The sequence below is a fragment of the Malaya genurostris genome, chromosome 1 (genome assembly GCF_030247185.1).
Source record: "Malaya genurostris strain Urasoe2022 chromosome 1, Malgen_1.1, whole genome shotgun sequence".
Lineage (NCBI taxonomy): Eukaryota > Metazoa > Arthropoda > Insecta > Diptera > Culicidae > Malaya > Malaya genurostris.
This window is the reverse complement of record NC_080570.1, coordinates 671,307-689,179: the sequence shown is the minus strand read 5'-3', so window position 1 is coordinate 689,179 and position 17,873 is coordinate 671,307. Positions and strand designations below refer to the sequence as shown.

At 36.3% G+C, this 17,873-nt stretch overlaps 2 protein-coding genes across 9 annotated transcripts in view; both read left to right on the top strand.

The window, feature by feature from the left end:
• The window catches only part of LOC131428861 (homeotic protein ultrabithorax-like), a 349,128-nt gene that overhangs the window by 125,537 nt on the left and 205,718 nt on the right, over positions 1-17,873 (top strand). The gene's annotated exons all lie outside the window — the stretch shown is intronic.
• LOC131428834 (homeobox protein abdominal-A homolog) overlaps positions 1-17,873 on the top strand; it is a 32,368-nt gene that overhangs the window by 1,503 nt on the left and 12,992 nt on the right. For 3 of the 7 annotated variants that reach the window (XM_058592880.1, XM_058592904.1, XM_058592916.1), the window contains exons 2-5: positions 73-241; positions 354-574; positions 7,621-7,656; positions 14,058-14,105. In XM_058592880.1, coding sequence (XP_058448863.1) covers positions 73-241; positions 354-574; positions 7,621-7,656; positions 14,058-14,105 — 474 coding nt within the window. The remainder of the gene's footprint in view (positions 1-72; positions 242-353; positions 575-7,620; positions 7,657-14,057; positions 14,106-17,873) is intronic. The other 4 variants (XM_058592901.1, XM_058592911.1, XM_058592891.1 and 1 more) reach the window with 3 other exon arrangements.

Here is a 17,873-nt window from a genome sequence, read left to right as displayed (position 1 = left end):
AATACGCACAGTTTCAGCCATTCATTAGCTCACAGATCTCATCACAGTCCATTTCCAATTCGAATTCGACAGTGTCACAGACCCCAAACTCCGAAGGTAGCCCATTAACGACAGGTAGTGAAGGGAGTCCAAACTCGCCACCAACTAGCAAAATGTATCCATTCGTGTCAAACCACCCAACGACGCATACCAGCTATTCAACGATGCCCGGATTTTCCGGACTCGACGACAAATCGTGCAGGTAATTTGATCAGACTCACGATGCATTCCTAATCGGAGCAGCAGTAGAATTAATCATTAAATTTTATTCAATTTCTCCGCTTCTATTTTCGACCTTTCGACTGGTTCACCAGTAGTAGATATACCGAGAGTGTAATGAACAGCTATCCACCGATGGGAGTCCCAGGAAGTGCCAGTATCGCTCAGTTCTACCAGCAAGCGGCCGCTGTTTCGGCTGCATCAGCCGGCGTCGGCGTAGATTCGCTCGGTTCGGCTTGTTCGCAGCTTTCATCATCCGTCGGTGGAGGTCAGTCCGGACTTCCCGATATCACCCGCCATCCCTGGCTAGTGACCGGTAAGTTTTCCCGACGGTTCTTTTAAGGTCCATTACTAACGATTCGTAGAGCATTTCCGAGAGTTGCTTTGGCTTTTATTCTTCGGTTCAGTTGTTGTCCGTTTTGGGTTTATTATTTATTAGATGAATTTTTGGGTGCTTTTCAAAAGATTAAGATTATCTTTATCGCTATAATAAATATGCAATGTGCGGTAGAAAAGAGCCAACAAAGATGCTGGGTTGTTGTAATGGAAGCAGTTTTCGGGCTGAAAACATTGTACGACGGGGTAAATTTTAAACTAGTACAGGTTGTTGGTTAGGAATTTCTCAAATTTCATTCAATTACACATTTTTCGGTCATTCCAAGCATAAAATTTTACACACTTCTAAGCCGCTTCGTTGCAAGTCTTAAAACCTGAAGATCATTCGAGGTGCAATGGAAAGTAAAAAAGTTGGTAGATCTATGATTTTATTATTTGCGAGAAATCTGTTTTGCGACTTTTCGATACCAACTTGTGTTGGTGGCGGTGAATGCCATCGTACTTTACAGCGAACGGTGAAACAATATCGTATAAAGTATTTATCATTCTAGTTTAATTGTTTGCTGTTTGACCAAATAAAATGTGAACTCACATCACATTCCATATTATTTTTAAAATTGTTTTCCATATAGCTCCAGAAGTATCGTTTTTGAAATATAATGTTCGTAAACTTTAAAGTGAAATTAAAATATAGTGTTCGATATTTATCAGCAAAATATTTTCGATTGTGCTTCGTAATTGTTTTTGGTGTTTTTTACTGACCAACCGCTACGTTCTAAAGCAATTTACCTCTCGTTGCCCTAGAGCATTTATTATGAAAATCATCTTATAATTCGAACACTCGAAGAAAACTAAACAACAGCAGTAGTTATTTTTTCCTAAGCTTACAACTGGTGAAATTGAAATGTATTTTTTTTTAAATATTGAGCGACTCATCATTGGCGTGCTAGGCATGAGCCATCTTAGGTGCTTCCCATAAAAAAGTACAATTCTAATTTGGAATATAATCGACATATTGATTATTGTAAAAAGAAGCTTGAAAATTCTTTCGTATAGTTTTGGCATAGTTTAACTATAACAACTTGCAATAAAGTTTATATTAGACATTTTGTTTACTTTAGAATCCGTATACTTATTTATCAAGTTTCAAGTAATCAAGTTAAGGAATATTTCATTCCATTTTTTTACACAGAGCCGAACCTTACATTTACGTCAATAGTAAGAAAAGGCTGGATATTTTAAGAGCATATGTAATGACCTGTTAACAATTCTACTTGAAGTCTAGAAAATAGAGTTTTTATTTAAATACATTTTAAAATTGATTTCATGCAAGGATATAAGGGTAAACTTCAATTATTTGTCATTTTAATATTAAAATTTGCATAAAGAATTACGTTTCGAGTTTCATATGCTAGCACACTTCATCAAAAATTATCTCCGCAAGCTTACAATGAAATTTTTGTTCTATTCCTTTTGTTTCTCAAGTGCCGCGACGTCTTATTTAAAAAAAAGTTAAACTTGGGAATGTGTTTTGTACGTGAATGTATCTCAAGAGCCGAGACGGTAAAGATTTCTTAGAGATGCTTCAGACATTCTCTCGTTTGCAGACTTCAGGGAGTTTTACGATTTTTGCTGATATGGGTAAAATTTGCCAAATTTTCGAATTACTGTGTTCTTTTTTTACTCACTGAACCGATTCCGTTCATCGAACTTCCGAAGATTCCCGAAAGCCTGCTCAACTTTTTGTATGTATTCGTGGAGACTTTTGACCGTGGAGACTTTTCTATTGTCAATGTTATTCCAGCGAATGTTCTTAAGTCCATGGAATGTGTTCATGATGTTAGGAACCGTGACTAACCATCGCATATCATGCAAGGATAAAAATATTTTGAAAATTTATGCAAATTGGAATGTTGAACTAATAAAAAGTTTTCAATTTTTAAATTTATCTACAATTAAATCATCGAGTTATCATTTAGGGGACCTCCTTCAATTTCGAATTTCAATGACAATTATGGTTTTATTAATTAATTATCTTTGATATACACCGCTAAACTATTTTTTGAATTCGTATTTTTATACACATATGTCAAGTACAAGATTGAATATAACATTGATTAATGATTCTAAATTTCAATTTTCATAGCAAATCCCGCGTTGATATCGAAACACTGTTCGTTCAATTGAAATTCAAGGCATTCCAACTCAATTGTACGTTGACATGGTTTCAAATCAAATATTCGATTTAAGAGGTGTTCACTCAGTATTGCCATTGATGTGCATGTCATTTATTCCTTTTAAATTAGAACATTCAAGGCATCTTTAAAATAAAGTGTAGGATTAAGTTTCGATTTTACAGAACTCAACTGTATGGTCAAATGGACTAGTAATAATTATACTCAGAAATCGTTCATATTCTTAAATTTTTCAGGCATTTTGCCAAATTACGCAGGAAAAAACCTTTTTTAATCTATCTAGTGTTGTGATTTCCGTTGTCATTGAAACAGTCAGATTAGAAATTTTTTTTTCATTAACATTATTTCTGACGCGAATTTGGGCTGATAATTCCAGTCAAAAATTCATTCAGATTAAATCGGTTTGTTCACAAAAGTGGGTTTGAGCGCTTACATCGGATATCCAACAACATTCTCCAAAACAAAAATATCAAACCAAAGCATACGTTCGAATTTGATCATTGGTAACTTCCTGAAAAAGAATATAAATAAATGAATAAAAAAATGACACAGTTTGTCGGTTACGTCATTTATACAATTATTTCTCCGGAAGCGAATTTATCTTCAAACTTTAAACAATGGCCAAATAGTACCATTCGAACGAATTTCGGATTGTGAAAATCGGTTCAGACATCTCTGAGAAAATTGAGCGGTAAAAAAATCAACGTGTTTTGTCGGTTATGTCACTTATACGATCGATGTGACAGACAATTGGTACTCAAACTTGATTCAGAGCCTAAATTTGTTAAAATCGGTTAAGCAATTTCTGAGAAATTTAGCGGTTGATAAATAATGCGTTTCGTCGGTTTCGTCACTTATACCGGAGTCAGAAGTGACAGCAATTAGATTGAATTCGATAATCAAATTACTGTCACTTGTTAAACTCGGTTCAACCATCTTCGAGTAGGTTAAGCAGCTATAAATCTTTGAAAGTTGCAAACGTACACAGACATTTTCCTATCTCGTCTAGTTGGGTCGAATGGTATATAACGCTATGGCTCTCCGAGGTTCTATTCGAAAGTCGGTTTTCCAGCCATTCTATTGCCTTTCTACAGAGAAAGGCAAAATGGATAAAACTTACATGACATATGAATCATTAATACTTATTAATTGTGTGTGAATAACTAATTATTGTAGCTAAAAATTCGATAAAAAATGCTTATTGGTGTCAAATTTAAGTTAGAAGTCTTACTATAGTAGGTTCACATCAAGACTTAATATTCAGCCTAATTTGACCAAATGTGAAGAAATATTATATAAATTTTTATTTAATCTCTTGCTTCAAATTTTATATCTAATTTTTGCGATTTTAATTAATTACGGGAACAAGAAAGTAGATGCTTTCTGGGTACGAATATTACCAATGTTTGTTTACCTTTATATAATATATCCGAGTTATTCGTCATAACATGATAAGTATTATTGATAGCATCCTCTGTAAGGAGAAGTAGCAGATGAAATATTCAGGATATTGTTGTTTGTTTTAGTTGCAAAAAAAATTGCGCCAAGCTGGTCTCATAAGCCGGTTTTTGTATATTCAGATCTCGAGCCGAATGAATGCCTGGTGTCAGTTTTATGCAGTTAAAGAACTGATTTTAACAATGACTTTTGACTACATTATACAAGAATGACTTCTTTCTCTGTTAAATGACGAAATATTCCATTCGTAAAAACTTTTTTCCTCGTCGAAAAAAATTTGGCAGCTTTCGACTGTATTTTCACTGGGTTAGCAAATATAACTGCACCTACCAGGCAGAAGTGTGCTTCTGTTTGTGAGTCGATTAACGTGTGTTTTTATGTTAGAATGTTTTTCGGCTCAAGTCGCAATCGCAATCGTTTTTTTTGGATTGAATTTTAAACCTTGCAGAATCATTGCAAATAAGATGTGCAAATAAGATGTGAAATTAGCAGATCCGTGGACTGTTTTGTGTTTTAGGAATCGGTTGCAAAGTCTACTATTCCAAAGTTATGCAAGTTTATCAGAGAAAGAGAGAGAAAGAGTACGATGTACGATTTTGAAACTTATGAACGAAGCTTATGTTATTATTACTTATGGCGCACTTCATACAATCATAAGTCCCAAAAATGATTTCATTTTACAAGAATACACAGAAAAAAATAATGAAATTTACACGGTATGTAAATCAATAAGAACATGGAATAGACATGGGTTGAATCGAAAGTTTGATTGTAAACCATCATCGATACAAAATTAAATTGGATTGCATTGAACTTTCTTTTTATCAATTAACGCTTACTTTTGCGATTAAACTATATTGAAACTATATTGTATAGTAACTTTATGTTCAAGTGCCTGTTCCAAATGTATGCAAGAAAATAGATGTAAATTCACAAACTATTTTTATCGGTGTACCTCATATTTGTGGCGAATATACGTAGTGAATCACGCAGTTGCGTAAAATCACATACATGTTTTGAACAAACTGTATGATTTCAGAAGACGTAAATTAATACGATTTTTAACATGTGATTTTATTAGAAATACTCCAATTGTTTTTGTTCCATGGCGAGCGATTTCTTCAATTATGTGTAATAGTTCAATATTATGCAATATAGTGCTTATAGTGTTCAAATCATATTTAGGATTCACAAATAAATAGTACTATGAAATACACAGAAACAAATAATGAAATTTACACGACATGTAATTCAATGATAGTTTGAAATAAACATCAATTAAATCAAAAATTTGATTAAAAACATTCTTCAATGTAAAAGTAAATAAGAGTGCCTTGATTTTTCAATGAATTATACAACATATTTTAATTTACGCTTGGTTTTGCTTTTGAAGTGTGTTGAAAAGTAAAGATCTGAGGAGTCAGTTTATATTCAACTTCCTGCTCCAAACATGTGCATGAAAAGAGATGTTAACATTTTTATCTGTGTAGACATCAGTTAAATCGAAAATCTGATTTAAAACCATATGTGATGTAAAATTAAATTGGAATGCATTGATTTTTCAATGAACAAGACTGTATATTTGAAAGAAAACGCTCATTTGTTCTTTCAAAATAATTTGAAAAATGGAGATATGTAAGATAATCATTGTTTGATTGTCTGCTTCCATTGGGATGTTTTGATTCCGTAAGCAACGGTTAAATGTATAAGGAAAATCTTCAAAAGTTGGTTCGGAGCTGGTCCAATTTTAGATCTTTAAAGTTGAAGCCCAAGCGAACTAACTTCAGCTATTCCAGTTTCCGTATCCGTATGCTGGATAAGTCGATATAGTTTACGCAGCCTGCCTGTGTTCTATTCTTTCAAGTTCTATTGTTGCAATGAAATACGAAAGGCACCACTAGCTCACTAGTTGGATCAAGACTGGATTTTCTTAGTTTTTTTTTCCAAAAGTTTTTTTTTCGTATGAAGTAGAATTAATATGAAATTTTCGTATGAAGATGAATTAAATAAAAATTTTTACAATCAGAAGAAAATATTTCGGTTGGTCTGATGTTGGGAAACATTGAATTTAAACCTTTTTGACCTGCTCCGAAATATAACTTATCTTTGATTCCCAAAAAAACACACTCTATTATGTATATAAAATATATAATATCGGATAAACTAATCGTTTTTAGGACGTTCCAAATCAGCCATGGCTGGGCTCAGTTAAGCTTTTTTTGTCTCAAACTTGCAAAATGCACTCACTTGTGTCAAAATTGTTCGTGTAGCGAAAGTTCTCAAATAACTTTACTTTCTCGTAAGGCACGAGAAAGTATTATCGAAATCATAATAAATACCTCTGATTCACACCAAAACATTTCGAGCCCCTGCCTGGAAGGATTCTTAGTGTCAGTAGGATCCATAGTACCAGCCATGCAATGATACTGTACACTAAGAATCGGCTGCGAAGTCTGTTGAAATAGAAAGGCCAAATTGCACGAAAGGAATGTAATGCCAAGACTTTGACTTTCACACCAACATATTTAGAAGTATTTTTAACGAATACACTTTCATGACTGTTTCTACGTTTTCCTATGCGTTTTATTTATGCAAGAATAATGTCAAAATGCAAGCAAATTTGATAAAACTTTGCGTTTACTCGGTTTTGTACTAAACATTTATCAATGGCTTGGTTTTATAAATTGGTTAACTGAACAACAGTTTATCTAAAATTCTCATTTTGATTAGTAGCATAAATTCTAATTGATATTAAAATGCAGAGCACCCTTTTTAAATATGAAAGAAATATCATTTGTCATGTAGCGCTTTCAAACAATCTAAAAATCCCTGGGGTAATGAAGTAAAACTGTTCAAAATTCATAGTGTTTTGAACAGTTTGAACATAATTGTGATGCGGTTTATAAAAACAATAAAAATCTCGCTTTTTTATTTCAATTATTATCTCAACAGAAACTTTTACTGAACGTTATCATTGATCAATTGAGGAGTATTCCTGCTATTTGGTGAAAAAGTTGTCCTAATCATTCTTTTTTAAATTTACTGAATAGTATAGCTCAAGTTTTTTTTTTGCTTTATCAACTCGTGAAATAAAATAGTTCGTCGAATGATTCGGAATCTATTTGATTCTAGCTGTGAACTTTTGTGTTCCAATGATTTCTTATTTTTGATTTTCTCTCGATTTATCCCAGTAGATTGCTTCCACAAATTTTGTAGTATTAGTATCATAATTTTACTTATCATAGCCCATTGGTCCGTTTTCGGTTGTCGATCAGTAGTTCTAAATAATCTTTCAAAAAAGTATATTTATTCTAAACGACATTTTTATCTCTTCCCATACATGCAAATTGCCCCCTGTTTGTTTCGGCTGCAGCATCCCAGTCCGCGTTACAGAAATTTGCCAGCACAGGTTAGTGTTTTGCATTTTGATCTTAGTTTATTGTTTCGAAGAAAAAACCTCTTCAATTTCTAACATCAATTGCTGTAAGGTGTTTGGTCTCTAACATGGAAATTGGCATTAAAAAATTAAACTGCATTGTTATACAAAATGGTGAATTGTGCGCTTACAGAGAGAAAAGGTTTGTCGGAGTAATAAATTATGCGCATTTCTAATTTTTCTTCATCGACGACGCCGTGTATGTCGCAGGGTGAGGCCGTTTTTACTCCTGATAGGGTGATAACGACTGCAAAGTGAGAGCTTCGCCCTCGCCATTGAACGCAGGGGTGGTTACATTATCATATCATGTGTATGCTGCTTCGAGAGGGATGTGTTGAATATTACATGCGCTCTTGGTACCTTTGATCATGTTTTATTCTATTCACGTATCCACGACAAACGGTTTACCCCAAGTGTATGGTATCTTCTGTCCCCTTCCTTTGCAGAATCTAAAATTGGTACATTTTTAGGCAGTTACCAGAGGAGGCACCGTGCCAGAAAGATTGAAAGTTAAGCCTAATTTATTCAAATTTATTTCCAAAATTTTACCTCACTACAACAGCAGCCCGAATAGAACTTTAATTCCCATATTTATGGTGATTTTGATTTTAATTTCAGCAACGCTTAACAGTTCTTGATGGAAAAAGGATTCTCAGCACGCGGAACCTATCTAATATTAAGAAACAAGATGAAGATGGCTAAACGGCAGTGAAGCAGGGAATTGAACCTTTTTGCTTTCTCTGAAATTAAAGGAAAGCTGGAGCCATTTATTTAAACTTTCATTAATTTCTCTTCCCCGTCCAGCGAAACTGCCAAGGGAAGCGTCGAGAACAAAGGAGCCATTTGATTCTGTGCGAAGCGTAGGAGCACTGTTGGTATTGATTTTAGTTGCAAGCTGCCATAGCAACCAAATGGTTGAGAGAAATCACCCCTACAATACTGACGGTATGAATGAGCCAAACGCTATTTCAAATACCGCAACCTAAGAGATAGGATAGAGGCAGATGATGCGGCCTACTATCACATTTATGGGGTTGATATGGCTATCTGGGTTATTTGCATCAATAGGGTGCCAAAAGGCTACGTGTTTATTCAAATGGTCTTCACTGTATCCAATTCTTAACCGCATTTATTATTCAGTTTCCCTTTAGCGACTGCAATGATGTAACTTAAAAAATGTATTCGTGACCGTTCTGGCAGGATCGCAAGGTTGATTTTTGTTTTGGGAAATCGTGCATAATTATCTGTGCACCACCATATTTAGTTTAAATCACTCGCGTTACTGTGGGTCCCACAAATGACCCACGTACGCGGCAAAATACCCATTACTCAATGTCAATTTGTAGTGATGAAAGAACTCAGGCAGGCTAAATTATAATATTTATCATTTTAATGAGTCGTAGAAATGTTTCGAATGGGCACATAAAAGTAGACTATTTTATTGAACGATAAAATCGAATGGGCTTCATCACACGTCTGCCGATGAATGAGTGCACATTTGGTTTACTCGTGACGTGGTTGAATATAGTCAGAAGCTTGTTGTTAGTGCGATTGATAATCGTCCCACCGAACTGACTTTTCCATTCTGTAGTACAATTGGTATAAATTAGCTTACCACCAAATTAACGTCGCCAAAAGTATGATACGGTAGGACTTCAGCAATGACCAAATTCACAGCAGCTCACGCGTGGGGCCAACAGTGACACATTTTAATAACGCATTCAAGTTGGTTAGAATGAGGCCATTCAAAATATTGAACGACTGTTTTAAGAGGCCATTTGCAAGCATTTAAAATGGTGCAGATTTTCATGCGCTCGCCAGTCTACCAACGAACAAATGTGAATATCCTCTCGGCGTTTTTAAAAGAGACACAACTCAAAGCAAAGCGAAGTTGTTTTTATACGAAAATTAATGGCAGATTGGCGATTGTTGATAGCAGCGCGTGTTTTTCGTGCTGTGATCGATCCGAATTTTCAAATCCCATGATTTAGCGGCTAGCAAAAATTCGACAAACAGCACGTTATACTTATCGCGTTAATTTTGCTATAATTGTGCTTACAATGGAACTGACTAACGGCTGGTTGAGCGCAATAATAATTAATTTAATGGTAGCTAATGGTCGACTATGGATTGTGGTGCTTTGACCACCAGTTCTATCGCCCATACAAACAAGAAATCCTCTTTCATGGAGTTATGTATTTTTTTGCGGTAATCCTCAGTTTTGAAAACTTCAGTTCTTCGCAGATCTCTTAAAACACCTATCGGTTAAGCAAACATCGGATGACAATAATGGAAATGTATTTTAAAAATTACCGGAAGTGATCGCAATAAACTTGTGAATACGGGTGAAAATAAATAGAAATATATCAAAATCCTTTATTCAAACGTCCGTCTACACAACATTATTCAGGCATTTAGTCAGCCAAGTCATAGAACATGATGTTTATAAACATTATCGGCTCGAATTTCTACCATTTGCATAAATGTTCTGATCACTGGAGCACAACCAGAAAATAATGGTAGCTAGGTCATGTTACTGATCGAGGCTCTCATTTCTTCCAAAATGGTATGCCGCATTATACACATTATTATACAAACAATACTTACGCGGGCAGTATTCGAATTACCACAAGTGGTTTGTAATGTAAGCTACATGAAGTTTATCTCGGAGCATGTTCTGCTGATGATTTCTTGTTTTGAGTTGAATCTTGCACGCTATAGTTTGGTGTAAAGTTTTATACAAACAACTTAAGCAATTGTTTCTTTTTTTGAAAGCAATGTTTAACATGTATCGAAGAAATATGCTTCTCATTTTATTCCGCAGTTGTTCGCACGAATGTGTGTTATCTAGATTTTAACATAGAATTCGAGTAGCCTTCAAAAAACAAATCAAGTCGAGCCTCAGTTTTGATACGTTTGGTTATCTAAAATAATCTCATTAGATCATTTTGAACACAGTGTCACGCAAGTAGTAATTAAAAAAAAGTGATTATGAAATCAGCAGACCTTTAGTAATCATGTTCGTCAACACATGACATTGAATCGTTTACAGCAACTTAACTTTCTCTTCCACAAGGTCAGCAGCACTCATCGCAGACTTAACTAGTCAACGCTCACAAAATTAGAAAGCGCCCACCAGGAGTCAGGGCCCGAAAATCAAAGTATAAGCCTTTCAAAATTCCAACCCTTCAAGTTAGAGACACCAGCTGCGTGGGTTTGTCATCCCTTGTTTTGCCGCCTCTCTCTCTTTCTCTGTTACCCGTGCTAGGGTTGCGTAACGCACCATGAAGTAGAATGGGTTAAGGTGCAAAGCAAAAAATTTTACCCAGCATGGATGCTTAGGTGTATCCAATGTTTGCCATCGGTATTTCGAGTTCGTCGAATGTGATGAAAAAATGTTTTTGTCAAAGAACAATTGTTAACTAACGATAAAAACAATGTAATTCATCAAAATCTGATTCACATCGAACTTTAAATATTCAAAAAAATACGATTTTTGTTGCTTACTTGGAAAGCTGCGGTAAGTGTTCAGATTTAAATGGCTATGTTGTAAACGAATATGCTTTGGAACAAAGTCATAATTTAGTGATAGTGATCGAGTTAGTTTTTCAACTGCACTGTTTTGGACAGATAAGAGTAGACATTCATTTATAAGGCCCCAGTTTTAACTATTATGAGTAGTCCATCTTTTTTAAACGTAGGAAATAACTAATTTTCTTTATTTAAAAATTTCCAACCGAAGACTGATTCGATTTTATTAAGATGAAATCTAGGTAAAACTACTTTTACGTAGAAGGGTAGTCCCTTCTACTCAGAATATTTATGCAACATAGACCTCAGAGATGAGATTTAAAAAATTCAATGACCTATAAAAACGGATGGGTGATATCAGAGACATAACTCGGCTGGCGTTTTGTTGGCAGTTCAATGCATAGTGTGCTAGTATTACAAACCAGTTGTCATATGTTCGAGTCCCGAATGATTCTTAGTGTCAAAAGGATAGCCATGCAATGATTCTTTTCCAAAAGGAATGTAATGTCATGGCTTTTCTTTTTGCCTTTCTCTATAGAAAGGTATTAGAATTGCTGGAAAAACCGACTTTCGAACGGAGCCTCGGAGACCCATAGTGTTATATACCATTCGACTCAGTTCGATGAGATCGGAAAATGTCTGTGTGTGTATGTGTATGCGTGTGCACTTTTCGAAGATATTTTTACCGTTCAATTTTCTCAGAGATGGCTGAACCGATTTAAACAAACTTAGGCTCGTTTGAAAGCTACTGTAGGGCCATTGATCAAGTTCGAAGATCAAATGGCTGTGACTTTTGGGTCCGGAGATATAATGGTATAAGTGACGTTACCGACAACACACGTTGTTTTTTACTGCTCTGATGTATATAAGAGTGTCCATCCTGTGGGATCACCTCTAATTTCGTAGCGTTCAAAAGTTTAAGCACCTCGAAAAAAGTCCTCATGCTAAATTTGATCTAAATCGGACATGGGTAAGGGGTGCTGCCAAGCGGTTAAAGTTTTAAAATTTTCGATCTTTAAAAAGCACCATAAGGGGAAGTACATGAAATTTCCAAAATCGAACATTTTTTTTTTGACGTCAAACGTCTTAGAATTGCATGAAACGTCGAGATTTAGATCGATTTTCTGAGACGATTTAAAAAAAATTTTTTTTCGAGATGACACTAAATCTCGACTTTTTATGCAATTCTAAGACTTTTGGCCTCAAAATTTTTTTTTCTATTTCGAAAATTTCACAAACGAAAATTTTACAAAACGGTGCTGTTTCTTTGTTTCTATCGATTTGATACCCATCTCCGGTAGAAAATGCCATATTTGATTCATTAACATCGATTTTTTATCCTTAAAAGTATCGAATAAATTAATCCCTCGGGTGTTTAACAAAACTGATACTATTTTCTTCGAATGGCTAGGACCAGTTGAATGATTCTGGTTTTCACTCAGATTTTCACGGTTGATAGGAGAGAGTGGCGATTAATTTTACAGTAACATAATCTTTCTCACTTGCACCAATAATATTTTTTTCTGAAATGGTACTGATTGGTATCTAGTTCGTTTTTGATCAAGGTTTGTTGTTGTTTGCATTGGCTTAGTTTTCGTATGATGCATTTTAAGAAAGCGTTACCCACTATTGTTGTGTTGCTTTTGTTCATTGGTATGTCACATTATCATTATGATGAAGAAGAACCTGGGAAATGCGGTTTAGTTTTTTTGTTGCTGAAACTAAATATTTTAATACTTCCAATCAGATATGTAGTGACACATTAAGTTATGGTGTGTTTTATGGGTTATGGATTTGCATAAGACAATACTAGCTGATTTATTATTGACGTAATTTTTTCCTAGTGAACAGATACTGCATAAATTGACCATGTGGTGAGAAGCGAAATAACTTTTGCACTTTTTAGAGATGATAAATTTACATCTAAAGCCTACTTACCCAAACTAAAATACGAAACATAAATCAAGGTACCTCAACTGCAGTTTAGTTAAAAGAAAAGATGATTCCCAAGCTCACGTTTGGCTACCATTCGTATAATCCAGGGATTCTAATCTGCGTTTCACTATAGCATATCGTAAATGTTTCAAAATTACAAGCAGAGAATGCGGCCTCGAGCTCATTTGGCTGATTGAAACAACTTGAATTTTTATGGATAATTTTGTCTTCCTTTTCTTGTTACTCCCTCTTTTGTGGCTTCTCCCTTTCCGTACGGCACTGGAATATGGTTTTGGTCCGATGTACGAATCGAATTCGTTCAAAAACAAGAGAGAGAAAAAAATTAAATTGAAAACGAACTTATTTCTTTCGTTGATCGTTATTGCAATGATTAAGGCGATTGCCAATGACGATAATGGTTTGGCGAAGACAAAGCGGAGAGCAGAAGTTGGATCGTAGAGAGCTTTAATCCACTTAAGTGCGTAACAGAAGTGGGTTGATCTGGAATTTTTATTCGAACTGGTGGGGAGAAATTTTCTCAGATTTGTGGATTAGGTGCACTTTGAAAGCTTATGGATGTATTAGTTGGAAGAATAAATCACTCTCAACAGATTTGCGTACGGCACCAAACGAAACAAGTACGAAGGATAAGAGAGGGAGGTGATATATTGATACTTTCATGGTCAGTTCGTTGTGTTATTCTCTGTTTGTCATTTTTATTGTTCGATGACCCATGCCTTTGCAGCAACTGTGACGGAAATGCAAATTTAGTAGTTGTGTTTCTGTGTTCGTAATAGATCACTAAAATATAGAAAAAAGAAGGAGTGGCTTTAGCATAATACTGTTACTTTATAATTATAGATTTCATTGGAATCAATTTAATCTAAAGTGTTTATCTTTCTCTTCAGATTGGATGAGCAACCCTTTCGATCGAGTAGTGTGTGGAGATTTTGCCGGTAAGTGAAATTATTAATTTTTTGTTTAGTTCATAAGACATGTTCTTTCAAGCGATACGCAACCGACAAAGTACGTAACATACGAAAACCAGCATTAAGTAAACGAAAGAATGATCCCAATTCCCTATCTTAGAGATTAGAACATAGCCTACCTGGAAGCAAGTTCCCGTCCAGACGATATACGATCAAGAAAAGGTCGTTTTGCCGCCATGTTTTTTTCTTCGTTTACTCTCTCGAGTTACCATAATGGCCTGATTTTCTTGCCCATGGCCACAGGCTTGATACTGTTTTTCTGACGCAGCAGCAGTTGGTTGACGGCGCGAACAAAAGATGAAAACTCGTTTCGCACACCAACATTGTAGCTTTTTTCTTGCTTTGACATATGCACTGATTTATGCTGTTATGCCTCTACTCAAGGGGCTGGGGCATCCAAGAAGGGCGAAAAGCAATGCTCCTAATTCGATAATGGAATGAATGGAACAAATGCTCTCCTTATTCAGGGAAGGCCAACATATGGCACCTTCTCACTCTACAGTTTGATCTTCTTTTCTGGTTTCGGCCGGAGAAATATGCGAGGGAAATTTATGCTGATTGTGATGGGGAAGAATCTGACGCAGCATCCGACAGGGATTCGCTAGTGTCTGTGTTTGTCGGAAGATTTGAATTCCAAATGAAATGAAAGAACTGGATTTTTTTCTCTCTCTGCTTCTTGGAAACCACAGCTTGCGGATCTTGAGCTGCAAGACACCTTTGCGGAGAGCGATTGTGCCGCATCTTCTATTTTACGACCTCGCGCACACTTGAAAACATTTCGAAAAAGAAGATGCAATCTTACCACCTCTGCCAGGTCTGGTTAGTGGTGCGGCAGAGACTGCATTTGAATGCAGAAGAGAATCTTTTACTATCTCGCCGGGTTTTCAGGGCTCATGACATGAGTTATGATCCCGCGCGGTTTTGTCCTCCCTTTACTGGTTCGCCGGAGTCAGTCCAGTGACAGTTGTTATTTACTTTTGAGTCACGTCTTACACAGACCTAGACACGGGAAAGAAAACCAGAAATGGCTTGGAGAAAAAAAAATCAATTTCATTAAATTTTATTCCAACGCATCGCATCGCAGCTCGCTTGGTTTCCTTCTACTGCACGAAGACACCGCGTGTAGAATAAATTAAGGTCGCTACCAGGGTTAACACACTCGAGGCTGTGCTTGCCCATACAGGATTACCATTTCCATGGGAATTAATTTCTTTATCAGTTTGTCTATGACTGTCGTGTAGTTGCGGTAGATTATACTTGTTTTATGCTTTTTAGTTTCAAGTGAACTGAGCTCAACAGGAAAAGCTACGATATAATTGTTTTTCAGAAAGATATCAGACTTTTCCTCCCGGAGAAGTGCCCCACTCTGAAGGAATTTTCGCTGATTGCAATCGCAAAACAGAACTTTCAAACTGTCCAACTAACTAAGGGAGTATGCAATTAAAGACTTGATTTATACATTAAATACATGATGACCGCCACCGGACAAAACGGTTGGTTTCCAGCTCACATACATACTGGACGTTCCAAGAAGTTCATTAAGTCGATTGAAGAAATTGTTTCGAGGTCCAGCATCCACGCAGCGTTGTGCATTTTTGCTCTTCAGTCGGTGCTAATCAATTCAATTATTTCTCCTAGTTTATGGCCGCATACTCGGGAGACCGGCTCGTGATAATCTTGGTCACGATGGGAGAGATTCATGACCAGTGAGTGAAATCCCTGACGATGTGATACATTCTAATTTCGTGTACAGTAACACATTTTATTACCTAATTAAAGCAAAACCTACGCGGGCGACGGGCATTTTTACTACATTCGAGAATGCGAATTAGAATGGCTCAATTTCTGAAACAAAATTTTATTTTCAGTATTGTTAGACTAGATCAGTTGATACTTTATGTATGACCTTCCGTAATGATCAAGACCGGGAGTGGCTAATCGCCTATTATGTGTCGTTAGTGCACACATCACCGTGCACGGAAGCACCGAATTTTCTTCATTATTTGCTGTCAACGGCAATCTCAGGAGCGTGCAATAAACGACATTCGCTCTGTTAAATTCCAGCATTGTCACGGTCGCCTGGTTTGCCCTACAGTCACGTCCAAACCGATTCGAATAATTGAGGTTTATTCCGGTGAATAGAACAACGAGCTTTTATTGACCGTATTATTTCGCCATTTAAATGTCAAGTCGGCGATAAATTTTATTGCCAAACAAATCATTATTTCAAATTTTATGGGATCGACCGATTTTTTTTTTCGTGGGCTTGTTTTCGATTAGTCAATGATCGAGCTTCATAGTGATGGCTTTCATTAGTTAGTCTTTTTTGCGCACATATTGCTAGACGCTCGCCTCGTAAATCATTTCTCCCGTACAGCCCCTGCCGACTTAAACTCTAATCCTCGAGTCTGTCACGATCTCGGTCTGGAAAATTTATTGTTTTCGGTTTTCTTATTCACTCCTTTTTGCGGAAAAGTCGTAAAATGTCGCTGTCTCGAGTATTATTTAAAAGCAATAAAATTATGCTCACTTTTACGAGCGGAGAAAGAACTTTTCCTCAGCGCTGCCTAGCCGGGGAAAACGCGGGCTTTTTTTTTGGGTCATCACTAAAACCTGCTCCGGACTTCTATGCGTATAAGCTCGTCCGGCTACAACAACAGTGTACCTCATTGTATAGTGCTCGATGTGCAATTTTTATTACCTCTTATGATCAGACTCACCGTTTAAACTATGAGCGCTGTTGGATTAGCCGGCTCAAATGGCCGTAAAATAACAATTTATGCCTGGTGGAGCAGAGCTGAAGTCTTCCTTGACATGCTGGCAAAATACGATAAATCAATTGCACGAACAGTGACTACCGACTGAAGGGTGGGAGCAAAGAAAGATCAATTTGTGACTTTTCGCCTGACATGGAAAATATAGGAGGTGGTTACAATATTTTTTTTCAACGCACAGTCTACAGCCCGTGGAGGGAAAGCGTCCCCATCGTCAACGGCAAAGAGAAATGTTAAATAGAAAACTTTAAGTTTTTAAAGTCCAAGCATAATCATTCCCTCCGCTTGCCTATGTGCCATTTGACGGATCCCTCTAGGGAAATATCTTTTCTGAATTCTAAATAAGCGTTTGCCAATACCGAACTCGGGCCAAGTGGCAGAACAGATGAAGGAAAATTGCTTTCGGATGCATTTATCGGACTTTTTCTGCTGATGTTGAGAGGACGATCAGGAGCACAATTTTTATTCGTCGTCGTCGTCGTTTTCGAGGGGCCTTTCGGACTATAAGTTGCAGAGGGGTTTTTTTGATTAAAAATCAAGAGCCTCGATCCGAAATGAAATGCTTTGCCCACCCGACCGAGTGGAAGAAAAATGAAGTGTCAGGTGTACTCATGTATCATTTTAGGTCCGGCATTTTCTTTTTTGTTAATTTCGGTCGTTTTGATTTGCTTCAATGGGGATTTCAGAAAGTTTGCTCAGTTAGTCAAAATTTATTACTAACAAATCCGTTCACTGACCGGCGGCACCGAGATGAAAAAGCTAACCAACAAAAGCTCAAATCCCGTAGGAAACATTCTATGGGCTTTATAGGTGAACAGTGTTCTGTAATCTGAATAAAATATTACCTTCTTGAAGAATAAGAAGAAAAACTGGTCAGACAAAGAACCTGTCTCACAAATGTTACATTTCTCCATCGCGAAGGTGTGTAGTGGAATCTGGAATATAAAATGGTGATCTCGTC